At 40.6% G+C, this 15,985-nt stretch overlaps 1 protein-coding gene across 1 annotated transcript; it reads left to right on the top strand.

Annotated features, from left to right (window-relative positions):
• Positions 1–2,967: 2,967 nt before the first annotated feature.
• LOC100346082 (olfactory receptor 52B4-like) lies at positions 2,968–3,912 on the top strand. The gene has a single exon (XM_002708731.4). The coding sequence runs from the start codon at positions 2,968–2,970 to the stop codon at positions 3,910–3,912; it is 945 nt and encodes a 314-aa protein (XP_002708777.3).
• The last annotated feature ends 12,073 nt before the right edge of the window (positions 3,913–15,985 follow it).

Genomic DNA, 15,985 nt, shown 5'->3' with positions numbered 1-15,985 from the left:
AATGATTGTGTGTATTTACTATATGCTAGGCACTGAATAAATGCAACGGTGCAGATGAGAGGTTACCTGTGCTTTCTTACCCCTTGGGGCTCTGAAATTCTCATTACCTGTGTCATGTACCAACTCAGATCCTGCAAATAGATATCAAGCTGAATGTTTACCCTGAAAGGGCATGGTGATGTTAGACCTAGAGATGGACCTTAGGTTTAAAAATTATTCCAATTACAAACATATTTTTCTTGCTGCTTCTAAGGAATGAGTCCTCTGTCCACTAAACTACTTGTGCTTCTACCAGAAGTTGACATCGTTTAACTTTCTATTTTCAGTCTTTTCTTCAAGTCCTTACAGTTAGGCAGCACTTGCCCTCTTTGTGGACACTTGGCTCATCATTTACTAGTCCCTTGGACAAAAGAGTCATTTCTGAACTTCTCAGTGTTCAACTGGCTTGGATACAAGGTGCACATGCATTTCGTATTTTCACCAAAATGTATCCTTGTTCCTCTTACAGATATAGACAGGAAGAAAACACAAAGAACTGATGGAATGTCAATGGCAAACAATCATAAAACCTCTGTAGCACTTCCCCTTCTCATCCTGTGATAAAGGGGATAAGATTAGCCATCTGCTGAGGGGCTGTCTTTGTTACACTGCTTTTGTCCATTCCTCCTCCTTGATCCTTCACCCCCTTCCATCTGTGTCAGGAGTCTTCCCCATTTAGTTGATTTAGGAAGGTCTCTTTTACTTGGGTCATTTCACAGATGAGGATATTAAGTTTAGTAAGTTTACAAAAACTTCAAGTCCTAGCTCTATTCTTTGCATTGTGACAATATTTCTGATTCTCAAATTCCTATTTTGGAAAACTGTTTGTGACAACACCTATTGGCCTGTCGGCCTGTGTTGGTAGAGAGGTTAGTGGTTGTTCATAAGTAACATTTTTACACTAGTGCCTTCCATTGAGAGGGTGTTATAGAAAGGTTGCTCTCTCTTTTTTATTTATTTGAAAGTCAGAGTTACACAGAGAGAGGAGAGGCAGAGAGAGAGAAAGAGAGAGAGAGAGAGAGAGAGAGAGAGAGAGAGAGAGGTCTTCCATCCGTTGGTTCACTCCCCAACTGGCCGCAACAGCTGGAGCTGTGCTGATCTGAAGCCAGGAGCCAGGAGCTTCTTCTGGGTCTCCCACATGGGTGCAAGGGCCCAAGGACTTGGGCCATCCTCCATTGCCTTCCCAGGCCATAGCAGAGAGCTGGATCAGAAGAGGAGCAGCTGGGACTCGAACCGGCACCCATATGGGATGCCGGCACTTCAGGTCAGGGCGTCAACCCATTGTGCCACAGCGCCGGCCCCGAAAGGTTGCTCTCTTGATCCATTTCTTTATAGAGTGATACATCGATCTCTCTCTTAGTAGGATAACTTCACAGTTTCATTGAATTTTTTTAATGTCTTAAAAAATATTTATTTATTTTATTTATTTGAAAGGCAGAGCTACAGAGAGGCAGAGGCAGAGAGGCAGAGAAGAAGAGAGAGAGGTCTTCCAGCCAATGGTTTACTCCCCAGATGGCCACAACAGACTTAGCTGTGCCAATCTGAAGCCAGGAGCCAGGAACTTCCTCTGGGTCTCCAATGTGGATACAGGGGCCCAAGGACTTGGGCCATCCTCCACTGCCTTCCCAGGCCACAGCAGGGAGCAGGACTGGAAGTGGAGCAGTTGGGTCCTGAACCGGATGCACTGCAGGCAGTGGTCTCATCTGCTACGCCACGGCACCAGCCCCCTCATTGAATTCTAATTGTTGACATCATTTCCCATCCATTCTATTTTCTACTTCGTTGCAAGGTAAACATATCTCAACTACTTTCCTACTTCTTTTTTTTTTTTTTTTTTTTTTTGACAGGCAGAGTGGACATGAGAGAGCGAGAGAGACAGAGAGAAAGGTCTTCCTTTTCCGTTGGTTCACCCCGCAATGGCTGCTGCGGCTGGCGCACCACACTGATCCAAAGCCAGGAGCCAGGTGCTTCTCCTGGTCTCCCATGTGGGTGCAGGGCCCAAGGACTTGGGCCATCCTCCACTGCCTTCCCGGGCCACAGCAGAGAGCTGGATTGGAAGAAGAGCAACCGGGACAGAATCCGGTGCCCCAACCGGGACTAGAACCACGGGTGCCGGTGCTGCAGGCGGAGGATTAGCCTATTGAGCCGAGGCGCCGGCCTGCTTTCCTATTTCAAAACTCATCATAGCTGACCATTTTCCCCCTGACACAATGAAATCTAGACACTTTAATTTGTATTCAGTCTACTTTCTTGCTCCTTTTCTCCCATTTGCTCCTGTTTTGCAAAGCCACACAGATGAAAGCTGTTGAAATATAATTGACATTTTTGCACAACATAAATTAAATTAAATTAAAAATCCCATTTTCTGCAAACTTTTTGAAGTTTGTGTTTGCCTTTCTGTGACTGGTTGATTCAAATAGCCACTGGTTTTTAAACACATTGCAAGAGTGAACAGTGAGAATTACTATATTCCTATATTAAAATTTTCAGTGCAACTCTGGCATACCCTATTAGAGTGTCATTTTGAATGCAGGCTCCTCTGCTTCCAATCCAGCTTCTTGCTAATGTGCCTGGGAAGGTAGTAGAAGATGGCCCAAGTACTTGGGCCCCTGCCACCCATGTGGGAGGCCTGATAGGAGTTTCTGGCCTCTCTGTTGCTATGCCTTTCAAATAAATCCTAAATTTTTTTGTATCAAGAATATGTTAACTTAATCATTTATTTTCATTTGTATACATATTTATGAGATTAAGACTCATTTAGGAAACAAATTGTGTCTTACCTTTATATATCACAGTTCCTGGCTCCAGAATGGAATGGAATCAGATAGCTGTGAGAATTCCCTGGTGACATAAATGAAAATCCTGGATGTAATCTGTGTTTTCTTCTCTGTGACTGGACAGAGAGGTTCCAGGTTGTCTGTTCCAGGTATGACTATTGCAAACCACACTGGTGTTAGCCACACAGTCTTCCGCTTGCTGGGCATCCCTGGCCTAGAGGACCAGCACATGTGGATTTCCATCCCCTTCTGCATCTCCTTTGTCATCGCCCTGCTTGGGAACAGCCTGCTCATCTTCATTATCCTCACCACGCGCAGCCTGCACGAGCCCATGTACCTCTTCCTCTGCATGTTGGCCGGAGCAGATGTTGTCCTCTCCACATCCACGGTGCCTCAGGCCTTGGCCATCTTCTGGTTCCACGCCGGGGAGATCTCCCTGGATCGCTGCATCACTCAACTCTTCTTCATCCATTCCACCTTCATCTCTGAGTCAGGGATCTTGCTGGTGATGGCATTTGACCGCTACGTTGCCATATGCTACCCACTGAGATACACTGCTATTCTTACACGTGGACTGATTGGGAAAATTGGTGTGATTGTCTTTCTGAGAAGTTATGGCACAATTGTTCCTATAATATTTTTGCTGAAAAGACTGACATTCTGCAAAAGCAACATCCTCCTAAATACTGGTTGTAAGCACATTGTCTTGGCCCACGTTTCTTGTAACGATATCCAAATAAACATCTGGTATGGGTTTTTTGTCCTCATGTCAACGGTGGTTTTAGATATTGTGCTGGTGTTTGTTTCCTATGTGTTGATTCTCCATGCTGTCTTCCGCAACCCATCCCGAGACGCTCGCCACAAAGCTCTCAGCACTTGCGGCTCCCACGTTTGTGTCATCATCCTCTTTTACGGACCTGGGATCTTCACCACCCTCACTCAGCGTTTTGGACACCACATTGCACCACACATCCATGTTCTTCTGGCCAATGTCTGCATTCTGGCACCACCTATGCTGAATCCCATCATTTATGGGGTCAAGACTAAACAGATCCGTGACCAGGTGGTTCACGTGTTGTTCACAAAACAGAAGTGACTTTGATGCTGGAAGCTGATGTCTCCATGTATGGGTATGCATGCTCTAGCATCAGGAGATGGCAGCAGGTGAGGTCCTAGTTGAAAAGCCTGCAGTTGTTGTTGTTTCTAGAGCAATTGCACTGATGGAGATTTGGTGCGTGTTTCTTCCAAGGTCTCTGTCCTTGAAGATCAGTGTCCTTGGAGCTTAGTTCTCTATCTTGCCTATGGGACTGAGAAGTAGGTCAGGCTGCTCTCTCAATTTCTCTCACCGCTATCACCATGGACTGAAGAACTGGATGAGGTGAATCTATTATGGTGACCTTTCCTGGTATGTTTTATGATTGAACCGCTTTAGTATAATCAAGTATAGAAACTTCTCCTGCCATTCTCCTAAATGTCCTCTGTATCTTCAAGTTCTTGCTCTTTATAGCCCATTGCTGTCCTGTTTGCATCATTTCTACAATGTAAAACTGTAACAAAAGAAAAGAAAGCAAGATAAAGCTATCCCATGAGTCCACACTCCCCTGTAACTGCTGCTTCATTTCTCTTCCACATCATACAGAAAAGCACATTGAGTAATTTGTCCTCTTGCAGGATGGAATTTCCGTTCTTTGCCTTGTTCCTACTCCACTTTGGCTTTCACCCACATCATCTCACTGAGGCTGTATCTGACAGGGTCACAGTGATTTTCTTCTTTTAGGAATATTAGTATATTTATCCCAACTTGAATGTGAAGTACAGATGCTGAGCACAAAGTTACTTTTTCCTTCCTCTTTTTTGGGTCCGTAAGCTATGTGAGCTTTCTTGATTTATATAAGCAAGGTTAGTTGGGGACAATCATTTAAATGGTTTTTTCTAAAGTGTGCTTGTCATGAAAATTATTTATTTAAATTGAATAATGAAATTCACACTGCTAAACTGTCAAAATCCCTTCTCATTCACTATATGAGCAGCATTTTGTAACATTAAACTCTCCTTTCTTCATTGAAAATATTTCTTCATTCTACCGCTCTTGTGCTCCTTTGGTCTTCCTGGTGACACCTCGGGATCCTCTGGTAGGTTTTCCTCATTTCCTTCTTTTTGTAAAAGATTTATTTATTTGTTTGAAAATCAGAGTTACACAGAGAGAGAAGGAGAGGGAGAGGGAGAGGGAGAGGGAGAGGGAGAGAGAGAGAGAGAGAGAGAAAGTGAGCACAAAAGCGAGGTCTTCCGTTTGCTGGTTCACTCCCCAGTTGGCCGCAACGGCTGGAGTTGCGCTGATCTAGAGCCAGAGCCAGGATCTTCTTCAGGTCTCCCATGTGGATGCAGGGGCCCAAGGACTTGGACCATCTTCCACTGCTTTCCCAGGCCATAGCAGAGAGCTGAATGGGAAGTGGAGCAGCCGGGACTTGAACTGGCGACCATATGGGATGCCAGCACTGCAGGCGGCAGCTTTACCCGCTACACCACAGCACTGGCCCCTCCTTGACTCTTAACCAGAATTTCTAGGACTTAGAGAAAAGTAGGATTTCAAGGACTATCTACAGTTACTCTTTCATCTCACGCATTCTCATGGTTACAGATTTATAGATGCATCAATATTCTAAGTCCTTCCAAATTCAAACCTCCATTGTCTAATTTGTCCTAGACTCACAGTTCTAATTTGTGCTTAACATATCTACTTGTAGGTCTATATGCATCTTAAATTTAATATGCACAAGACAAAACTTGTTTTCTTACCACCAAACCTCATCCTCCAGGAGCCCACCTCTTACCAATTAAGAAAATTTTTTCTTCAAATTGTTTAGGTCCATCCTCAGTGCTCATTCTCCTCTCATACATTATATCACTCCATCTCTGCTTGCTGGTCACCCTCCTTCTATCTTTACACTTTTCATTAATGTGCACATTGGACATTTTCATTCGTTAATTTATTGTAACAGTGGTATTGGGCTATAACTCACATGCCATAAAATTATAAATTTTCCTGTCCATCCGTTAGCCCACAGGACCCAGGCAAGTTTCCTCTTTTTACCCTGTAACCCCAGTTGCATAATGTTGTCTGAAAACAGTATTCAAAATGCGCTTGCTGAATGACTGAGTTAATTACTGGAGGTGCATTAGCAAATAAATAAAATTTCTACCTGCAGAAAAATCTTTGAAATATCATATACAATTCCTCCTGCAACACTGCCCTTACTTCCCCATTTCAGTTATTTCTGTTTAAGCTTAGTTTACTGAGGTTTGTTCAAGAGGAGTCTTTAAACTCAGGCACATACAAGCTTTGTTAATGCAGTCTCTCAAAGGTCTCTTGACCCCCTTCTCAAGTGAGAAAATTGTATGTGGTGAAGTTGGAGAGATTTAAAATCTCATTTCCATCAGTTAGTGACTGTTGACAGGTGACAAGTTGTCTAAGTCTCACTTTCCTTCAGTGTGAAATGGGACCAATATTCAGGTGCTAGAAAAGATATTCAATGCCTAAATGGAAAAATATACTAAGTGCTACCTGCTCTAAAGCAGATGTGTAATAAACAGTTTATAAGGCAGATGTGTAATAAATGGTAGTTCAATTGTGATTTAGATTATGTTCAGGTCCATTCCATTCCTGATATAGGATTAGTCTTTTGGAATCCAATCTGTTCAGTCAACTGTTGTTCTAAGAAACCACCATAGGTAATCTTTCTAAATTGATCATTCTTAACTACAGGCTGCAAGATGTCTGTTAGTTGTTTCCTGTGTAAGACACCATAAGACAATGGGAAAATAACAAAAGTATAAAGAATAACTTTAGTTAAAAACCAATGATAACCTTTTGGTGAATGACATATATTCTTTATTCTATGCATATGCATTTTCATAATATTGAGCTATGTATAAAATCTAGAAACCTGCTTTTACTGTATATCATAAAATAAACATATACCCATTTAAAAAGCATAAATATTCAATAACAATATTTTCAGCATTGTTGGGTATTTGGGATTTTCCCAGTGTAGCTATTGTCAACAAGGCTGCTATGAATGTCTTTGTACATGGATTTCACATAATTTTTTTTTAACTTTTATTTAATGAATATAAATTTCCAAAGTACATAATATTGATTACAATGGCTTCCCCCCCATAACGTCCCTCCAACCCGCAACCCTCCCCTTATCCACTCCCTCTCCCCTTCCATTCACATCAAGATTCATTTTCAATTCTCTTTATATACAGAAGATCAGTTTAGCATACATTAAGTAAAGATTTCAACAGTTTGCTCCCACACAGAAACATAAAGTGAAAAATACTGTTTGAGTACTAGTTATAGCATTAAATCTCAATGTACAGCACACTGAGGACAAAGATCCTACATGAGGAGTAAGTGCACAGTGACTCCTGTTGTTGACTTAACAAATTGACACTCTTGTTTATGGCATCAGTAATCACCCTAGGCTCTTGTCATGAGCTGCCAAGGCTATGGAAGCCCCCTGAATTCACTGACTCTGATAATTTTTAGACAAGGCCATGGTCAAAGTGGAAGTTCTTTCCTCCCTTCAGAGAAAGGTACCTCCTTCTTTGATGACCCATTCTTTCCACTGGGATCTCACTCGTGGAGATCTTTCATTTAGGTTTTTTTTTTTTTTTTCCCCAAGAGTGTCTTGGCTTTCCATGCCTGAAATACTCTCATGGGCATTTCAGCCAGATCCGCATGCCTGAAGGGCTGATTATGAGGCCAGAGTGCTGCTTAGGACATTTGCCATTCTATGGGTCTGCTGGATTTCACATAAATTTTTAACTTTTTAAGATTATAAGTTCTGGCCGGCACCGTGGCTCACTAGGCTAATCCTCCGCCTGCAGCGCCGGCACACCAGGTTCTAGTCCCGGTTGGGGCGCCGGATTCTGTCCCGGTTGCCCCTCTTCCAGGCCTGCCCTCTGCTATGGCCTGGGAGTGCAGTGGAGGATGGCCCAAGTGCTTGGGCCCTGCACCCGCATGGGAGACCAGGAGAAGCACTTGGCTCCTGGCTTTGAATCAGCGCGATGCACTGGCCGCAGCGTGCCAGCCACGGCGGCCATTGGAGGGTGAACCAACGGCAAAAGGAAGACCTTTCTCTCTGTCTCTCTCTCTCACTGTCCACTCTGCCTGTCAAAAATAAAAAAAAAAATCATAACTTCCTAGAGTTGTAGATTTTTGTTGAAGTCTATAAAACTTCATTCATAAATGATGCATAATTTACTGTTAACAGTGCATGATAGAATATATATTTTTTAAAGATTTATTTATTATTTGAAAGGCAGAGTTACAGAGAGAGAGAGAGAGAGAGAGAGAGAGGTCTTCTCTCTACTGGTTCACTCCCCAAATGGCTCCAACAGCCAGAGCTGGGCCCATCCAAATCCAGGAGCTTCCTCTGAGTCTCCTATGCAGGTGCAGGTGCCCAACCATTTGGGCCGTCTTCTACTGCTTTCCCAGGCCATAGCAGAGAGCTGGATCAGAAGTGGAGCAGCCAGGACTTGAACTGGCACCAATATGGGATGCCGGCACTGCAAGTGGGGGCCCTACCCACTGCACCACAGTGCCGGCCCCTAGAATATATCTTAATGCGATCCCAATGGAATTGGGTATTTTTATTTTTAAAAATCTTTGCCATTTAATTTATTGGGTAGTCATATTTCATCTGTGAAATATAAATAGCTATGATTTTTTTAAATGGTTAGTGCATTGCAGGTCCATGAGATAAGTATTATACTTGGGGAAATGAAAACTTTGCCAAAGTAAACAGAAGAGGCAGGAGCAAGATTTGCGTTTTCCTTTCCAGATCTGTTTTTATTTGGTACTGCTTATCCCACATGATCTGGCTGTCTCTTTATCCATTTAACTCTTGAAAGTCCTGTTTTTTTAAATTTATCAATGATAATGTTATCTCTCTCCTACTTGTTTTAAGTATTTGTGCAGTATGTGTGTCCCTTAAAGTTAGTGTCCTCATAAACAGACTTAAATATTAATAGCTATGTTTTTGTCTTTTATCTTTGTCATTGTTTAATCTTAGAAGACATCCTTTAAGCTGTTATTTGGATAGTATACAAATCAGTTTTCTTCACTTTACCGTTTTGTAAATCTCTAAATTGAGAGAGATTTAAAAAAAAATCAGCTTTATAAAGCTTTGTGAGGGTCAAATGAATAAGTATATGTAAATTACTTAGGATGCTACTTGCCATAGTGTCATATGTGCATATATATGTATATATGCTATTGTTTTGATGATTTCATTTATTTTTCCTCATTTGTCTTAAAATATCTTTATTTAAACTTTAGTTTTATTTTCAAACAACTTTGAAATAATTCTATATTCACAAGTAGATGCAAAAAAATGTAAAGGTGGTTCTTGTGCCCTTCACCCAGTTTCCCCAAATGGTAATATTGTGCACAACTGTAATACAATATCATAACCAAAACACTGACATTGGCACATTGCACAGTTTTATATCTCAATACTTTTACATGCACTCATTTGTGTGTGTGAGCAGATCTGTGTATTTTTGGACATTTGTGTAAGCACGGCTACAATCGACTTACAGAACTGTTTCTTCATCTCAAGTTTCCCTTGTGCTTTTGCTGCTTCACTCAGCTGTCTGTCCTCATTCCTAATCCCCGGAAAGTACTAAAAAGATCATCATTGCCACAATTTTATTATTTCAAAAATGTTACATAAATGGAGTCATATAGTATGTAATTTTTTTTGAGAATGGCTTTATTTCACTCAATGTATTCTCCTTGAAGTCATTCCAAAGTTGTGTGTTAAAGAGACATCTGCACCCTCATGTGTACTGCAGCACTATTTATAATAGCCAAGATATGGAATTAACCTAAGTGTCCATCAACAGATGAATGAGTGAAGGAGATGCGGTATACCATAGCATGCTATTTAGCCTTACAAAGAAAGGAAATCCTGGGGCTGGTGCTATGGCGTGGTGGGTAAATCCGCTGCCTGCAGTGCTGGCATCCCATACGGGCACATTTATGTCCCAGTTGCATCACTTCTGATCCAGCTTCTGCTATGGCCTGGGAAAACGGTAGAAGATGGCCCAAGTCCTTGGGCCTCTGCACCCGTTTGGGAAACCCTGAGGAAGCTCCTGGCTCCTGGCTTCAGATCGGCCCAGCTCCAGCAGTTGCGGCCAATTGGAGAGTGAACCAGTGGATGGAAGACTTTCTCTCTCTCTCTCTCTCTCTCTCTCTCTCTCTCTCTCTCTGCCTCTCCTTCTCTTTCTGTGTAACTCTGACTTTCAAATAAATAAATAAATAAATAAATCTTTTTTTTAGAAAAGAAAGGAAATCCTGTCATTTGGAAAAATGTGGACAAACCCAGAAGATATCATATTAAGTGAAATAAGCCAATCACAGAGTGACGAATACCATATGATCTCAATTATATGTGGTATCTAAAAAAGTCAATCTCATAGAAGTATGGTATGGTGGCAACCAGGGTCTGAGGTGGTTAAAGGAGGGGTGCATGGGGAAATATTGGTTAAAGGATATACAGTTGCAGTTAAACAGGAGGAATTATTTCAGAGATCTATTGTACATCATGTAATAATATATTGTATATTGGAACATTGCAAAGAGAGTAGATTTGAAATGTTCTCATTATTCAAAAGTGATAATTAGTTAAGTATTGCATATGTCAAATAGCATGAATTAATTACTCTACATTGTATACAGATATGGAAACATTACATTTCATGCCATAAATACACAGAATTATTAATTTTCAATTAAAATAAAGCCCCAAAGCATCAGTGTAAACTATTTAGTGGAGCTAAGATTTCAGATGATTCATGAGATTTGACTTTAAGTTCACCAAAAAAGGAGATATTCCTGGTATACAAATGGGCAAAGATATGGGCATGGTGGTAACAGAGGAGCCTGGCATGGCAGCAGAGGGTGAATGATGTACTGTTCTTGAGAAATAGTCACAGAGATGAAATGGGAAATATTGCTGGAGAAGTAACCAGCAGCAAGATGCCTGACAGCCTCAGTTATCACACGGGGGTAGACTTTTTTTTTTTAACAAAATACTATATTTGCAGCAAAACTGATGCTTTTTTTCCTTTTCTTTTTTCTTTACTTACTTGATTTTAATGCCCACATCTAAGTGAGAACATTTGGTGTTTGTCTTTCTGTGTCTGGCTTATTTCACTCAACGTGATGTCCTCTAATTCCAACTACTTTGCTGCAAACGATAGAATTTCATTTTTTATACCTGAATAATATTACATTGTGTGTGTGATATTTTCTTTATCCATTTATCTGTGGTGGACACGTAGGTTGATTTTATAGTTTGGCTATTGGGAACAGTGCTGCTATAAACATGGTAGAACAGGATCTCTTTAATGAATCTATGTATCCAAAATAAACTCATACATAAACATACATAAACATATGTTCAAAGCATATACTCAGTAGTGGGATTGTTAGGTCATATGGCCTATTTCTAGTTTGTTTTTTTAAGAAATCTTCACTGCTTTTCACAGTGGCTGTACTGCTTTACATTCCTACCAATAGTGTGTAAAATTCCCGCTTTTGCACATCCTCGTCAGAATTAGTTCTATATTTTTTGGATAATAACTATTCTGATAGGGACAAGGTGATAATTAATTGTGGTTTTGATTTACATTTTCCTGATGGCTAATGATATTGAACATTTTTCATATATTTGTTAGACATTTGTATTTCTTTTTTTGTGACTTGTCCTTTGTCCATTTCTTAACTGGATTGGTTGTTTTTCTAATTAGTTTTTTGAGTTGCTGTTATATTCTAGATAGTAGTCCTTTGTTGGATAAGTCGCTTGCAAATATTTTCTCCTGTTGGATATCTTTTCACTATTTATTATTTTCTTTGCTGTGTAGAAGCTTCTGAATTTGATATAATCCCATTTATATAGTTTTGCTTTTGTTGCCTGCATTTTGGGGGTTTTATACAATAAGTCATCACCTATACCAGTATCTTGAAGTATTTTCCCTACATTTTTTCCTAGCAGTTTCTTAGTCTCAAGTCTTAAGTTTAGATCTGATTAATCTTGAGTTGATTTTTTGTATATGGTGAGAAGTAGGGATCTAATTCCATTCTTCTATGTATATACATCCATTTTTGCCAGCACCACTGTATGTTCTGGGCAGTTTTGTCAAAAAACCGATTGGCTGTATGTAGGAGGATTAATTTCTGGGCTCTGTATTCTGTTCCATTGATCTATGTGTCAGTTTTTATGCCAGTGTCATACTGTTTTTAATTACTATAACTTTGTAGTGTGTATAGAAATCAGGTATTGTGATGTCTCCAGGTTGTTTCCTTTTAATCAGATTGCTTTGCCTATTCTGGGTCTTTTGTGATTCTTCATGAATTTTAGGATTTTTTTCTAGTTCTATAAAGAATGTCACTGGTCTTTTGATAGGGATTGCATTGAATTTATAGATTGCTATAGGTAGTATAGACATTTTAATGATATTCTTTCAATTCATGATCAAGGAGTAGCTTTCTATTTTTTGTTTCCTTGATCATTTCTTTCATCAATGTTTTACAGTTTTCATTGTAGAGGTCTTTCACTTCTTTGGCTAAATTTATTATAAATATTTGATTTTTTTCGTGGCTAATGTGAGTAGGTTTTTTTTCTTAATTTCTCTTTTGGTAAGGTCATTATTGGTGTATACAACTACAATTTTTTTGTATGTTGATTTTGTAACATGACTTTACATAATTGACTTAACAGTTCTAACAGCTTTTTGGTGAAACATTTAGGGTTTTCCATATATAGTATCTGCAAATATGGATATTTTGATTTCTTCCTTTCCAGTTTTAATGCCTGTTATTTCTTTTTCCTCCCTATTGCTCTTGCTACTACTTCTAATACAAATCGAATAAGAGTGGTAAAAGTGGAAATGCTTTCAGCTTTTTCCTGTTCAGTGTGATGTTAGCTTTTGGTTTATCTTATATAAACTTTATATAATTCTGTGGCTTTTTCCTTCTATACTCAATTTGTGAAGGGATTTTTTTTTTAATCATGAAATTGAATTTTCTCAAATGCTTTCTGTGTCAAATTGATCATGTGGTTTTTGTTCTTCATTCTGTTGATGTTATTTATGATATTTATTGATTTGTGAATGTTGAACCATCTTTGCATTTCTGGGATAAATCTTGGTTAATTATGATGTATGATTTTTCTAATGTAGTATTAGATTCAGTTTGTTCATATTTTATTGAAAATATTTGCATCTATGTTCATGAAGGGTATTAGTCTGTTATTTTCTTTTTGTGTATGTCTTTGTTCAGTTTTGGTGTCATAGTACAGCTGGCCTCATAGAAAGAGTTTGGCAGAGTTTCATCTTGTTCAATATTTTGAAGTGGTTTGAAAAGTATTGGAGTTAGTTCCTCTGTAAATGTTTTGTAGAATTTGTTAGTAAAGCTTGACAACATATTCTGCTGTTGAGTTTTTGAAGGAAAAGGCAATCTCATATATTCCTGGTGGTAGCACAAATGGTACAACCCCTAAGGAGGCAATCTGTAATACATAAAACAATGCAAAAGCATTTACTTTCTGATCAAGATATTCCTTCTAATAACCGAAACCATAGAAGTATCTGACTGAAAAAGTAAGGAAAAGGACAAAAAAATAAATGAAACGATCCTTAGCTACTGGTAGAACAATGTTAATAGCTCTAGCAGATGTGTAATTGTGTCCTAAAATGAAGTGAGAGAGAAAATAGGGTAAAAACCAATTTAACAAATAATTACTGAAATTTCCATATTAATAAAAATTATAAAGTTAAGGATTCAAAAAACTCAATCCCAAGGAGAATAAAAACTGTGACAGCAATGTCTAGGTATATCACAATCAAATGAAAATTAAGACAAAGTGAAGGAGTCGTGCTATGGCGTAGTAGGTAAAGCAGCCGCCTGTAGTGCTGGCATCCCATATGTGCACCGGTTCAAGTCCTGGCTGCTCCACTTCTGACTCAGCTCTCTGCTATGGCCTGGGAAAGCAGTAGAAGATGGCCCAAGTCCTTGGCCCCCTGCACCCGTGTGGGAGAACTGGAAGAGGCTCCTGGTTCAGGTCGGCACAGCTCCTGCCATTGCGGCTAATTGGGGAGTGAACCAGTGGACGGAAGACCTCTCTCTCTGCTTCTCCTTCTCTGTGTGTGTGTAACTCTGACTTTTAAATAAATAAATAAATCTTTAACAAAAAGACAAAGTGAAAAATTCTAAACATAGTCAAAGGAGACAATGAAGTAGGAATGTGTCCAAATTAATCAGGACTCAGACCTTCCACTATTAAGCATATGTACTTATATACCTTAGGCAATAGAGTTAAATATCATTATTTATGACCCTGAAACTTGAAACTTATGAAAACCCTAGGAGTGAGTGTGAGTTCAATGTAATTTTTTTTTTTTTGACACGCAGAGTGGACAGTGAGAGAGAGATACAGAGAGAAAGGTTTTCCTTTGCCGTTGGTTCACCCTCCAATGGCTGCTGCGGCCGGCGTGCTGCAGCCCGCACACTGCGCTGATCCGATGGCAGGAGCCAGGTGCTTTTCCTGGTCTCCCATGGGGTGCAGGGCCCAAGTACTTGGGCCATCCTCCACTGCACTCCCTGGCCACAGCAGAGAGCTGGCCTGGAAGAGGGGCAACCGGGGCAGAATCCGGTGCCCCGACCGGGACTAGAACCTGGTGTGCCGGCGCCGCAAGGCGGAGGATTAGCCTAGTGAGCCGCGGTGCCGGCTTCAATGTAATCTTTTTCATGAAGAACAAAACTTTACAAATCATCAATACTTATTAATTGTAAGCTCATAATCCTGTGGAAAATGGGCTTAAAATCTATTTAAATAGGCTGTTGTAAGACTGGATTTGGTGGAAAAGTTTTTTTTATTGAAGCATCTTGAGAGAAGCAAGACAGAAAAGGGGTAGGAGGAAGAGGAGGGGTGGGGATGGTCACAGAGACTCAGCTCACGTGGGAAGAGGGCAGGGCTGGTGGAGCTCTGTCGTCCCAGGAGATCCTGGTGTGAGTGCCTCCCTCATGGGCTCTCATGGAAGAAGATAAAAAAACCCAACTTCCTGGTGCCACAAAAACTGGATTTTAGCACAGATCTTCTGCCTGTTCCTGAGGTCTCTGAGGCTGGTGAGTGAATTAGTCTGGGCATAGGATAGTTTCAGAAATATGGTAGGAACTAGGCTTGAGTTGCAGCGTATAAGCCAGAGGTTCCCGGACTCTGGAGAATGTTGAAATATGTGGTCAAAGAAATAAGAGGACCAGAGGCACAAATATGCTTGGTTTTAGCAGATGTGGAAGGTGAATGTGGGAAGGGAGGTTGAAAGTTATGGGGCACAGGAAATTTATTCAAGGAATTATACGGAGAAGAAATAACCCAATGAATTGTTGGTGCTCTAATAATTAGACTGGAGATGAGAAAACATAAAGCTTGTTAACTTTTTTTTAATTAATTAATTAATTAATTTATTTTTTGACAGGCAGAGTGGACAGTGAGAGAGAGAGACAGAGAGAAAGGTCTTCCTTTTCCATTGGTTCGCCCTCCAATGGCTGCTGCGGCTGGGGCGCTGCACTGATCCGAAGTCAGGAGTCAGGTGCTTCTCCTGGTCTCCCATGCGGGTGGCAAGGCCCAAGGACTTGGGCCATCCTCCACTGCACTCCCGGGCCACAGCAGAGAGCTGGACTGGAAGGGGAGCAACCGGGACAGAATCCGGCACCCCGACTGGGACTAGAGCCTGGTGTGCTGGCGCCGCAGGCGGAGGATTAGCCTAGTGAGCTGCGGCACTGGCCTAAAGCTTGTTAACTTAAGATTGCTCGCCTCTGACAGCAGACTCGAGAATGGCAGGGAGCTGTGCTCATCTGTCCTCAACTGGACATTGGAGTGGGCTTTCTGAAGGCAGCCAGGGCATCTCTCCAAGTGTGAGAAGAAAGCTAGGAGCCAATTTTCCCCTCAGAAAAAATTGGGGGAGGGTACCAAGAGGAGGAAGTGGAATGGAAGAAAAAATGTTAATGAACATTAGCTATATCTCAGCCATTGAAACAGAAATTTTGGTAGTTCTTGCTTTCATATCCTCAAAACCTCATGAAGAGAATATTGCGA

This window comes from Oryctolagus cuniculus, chromosome 1 (assembly GCF_051225735.1).
Source record: "Oryctolagus cuniculus isolate XC-2025 breed Fujian yellow rabbit chromosome 1, ASM5122573v1, whole genome shotgun sequence".
Lineage (NCBI taxonomy): Eukaryota > Metazoa > Chordata > Mammalia > Lagomorpha > Leporidae > Oryctolagus > Oryctolagus cuniculus.
This window is presented reverse-complemented; position numbering and strand designations above follow the sequence as displayed.

Coding starts and splice junctions, on each gene's coding strand:
- LOC100346082 (XM_002708731.4), top strand. CDS start 2,968: ATGACTATTGCAAACCACACTGGTGTTAGCCACACAGTCTTCCGCTTG.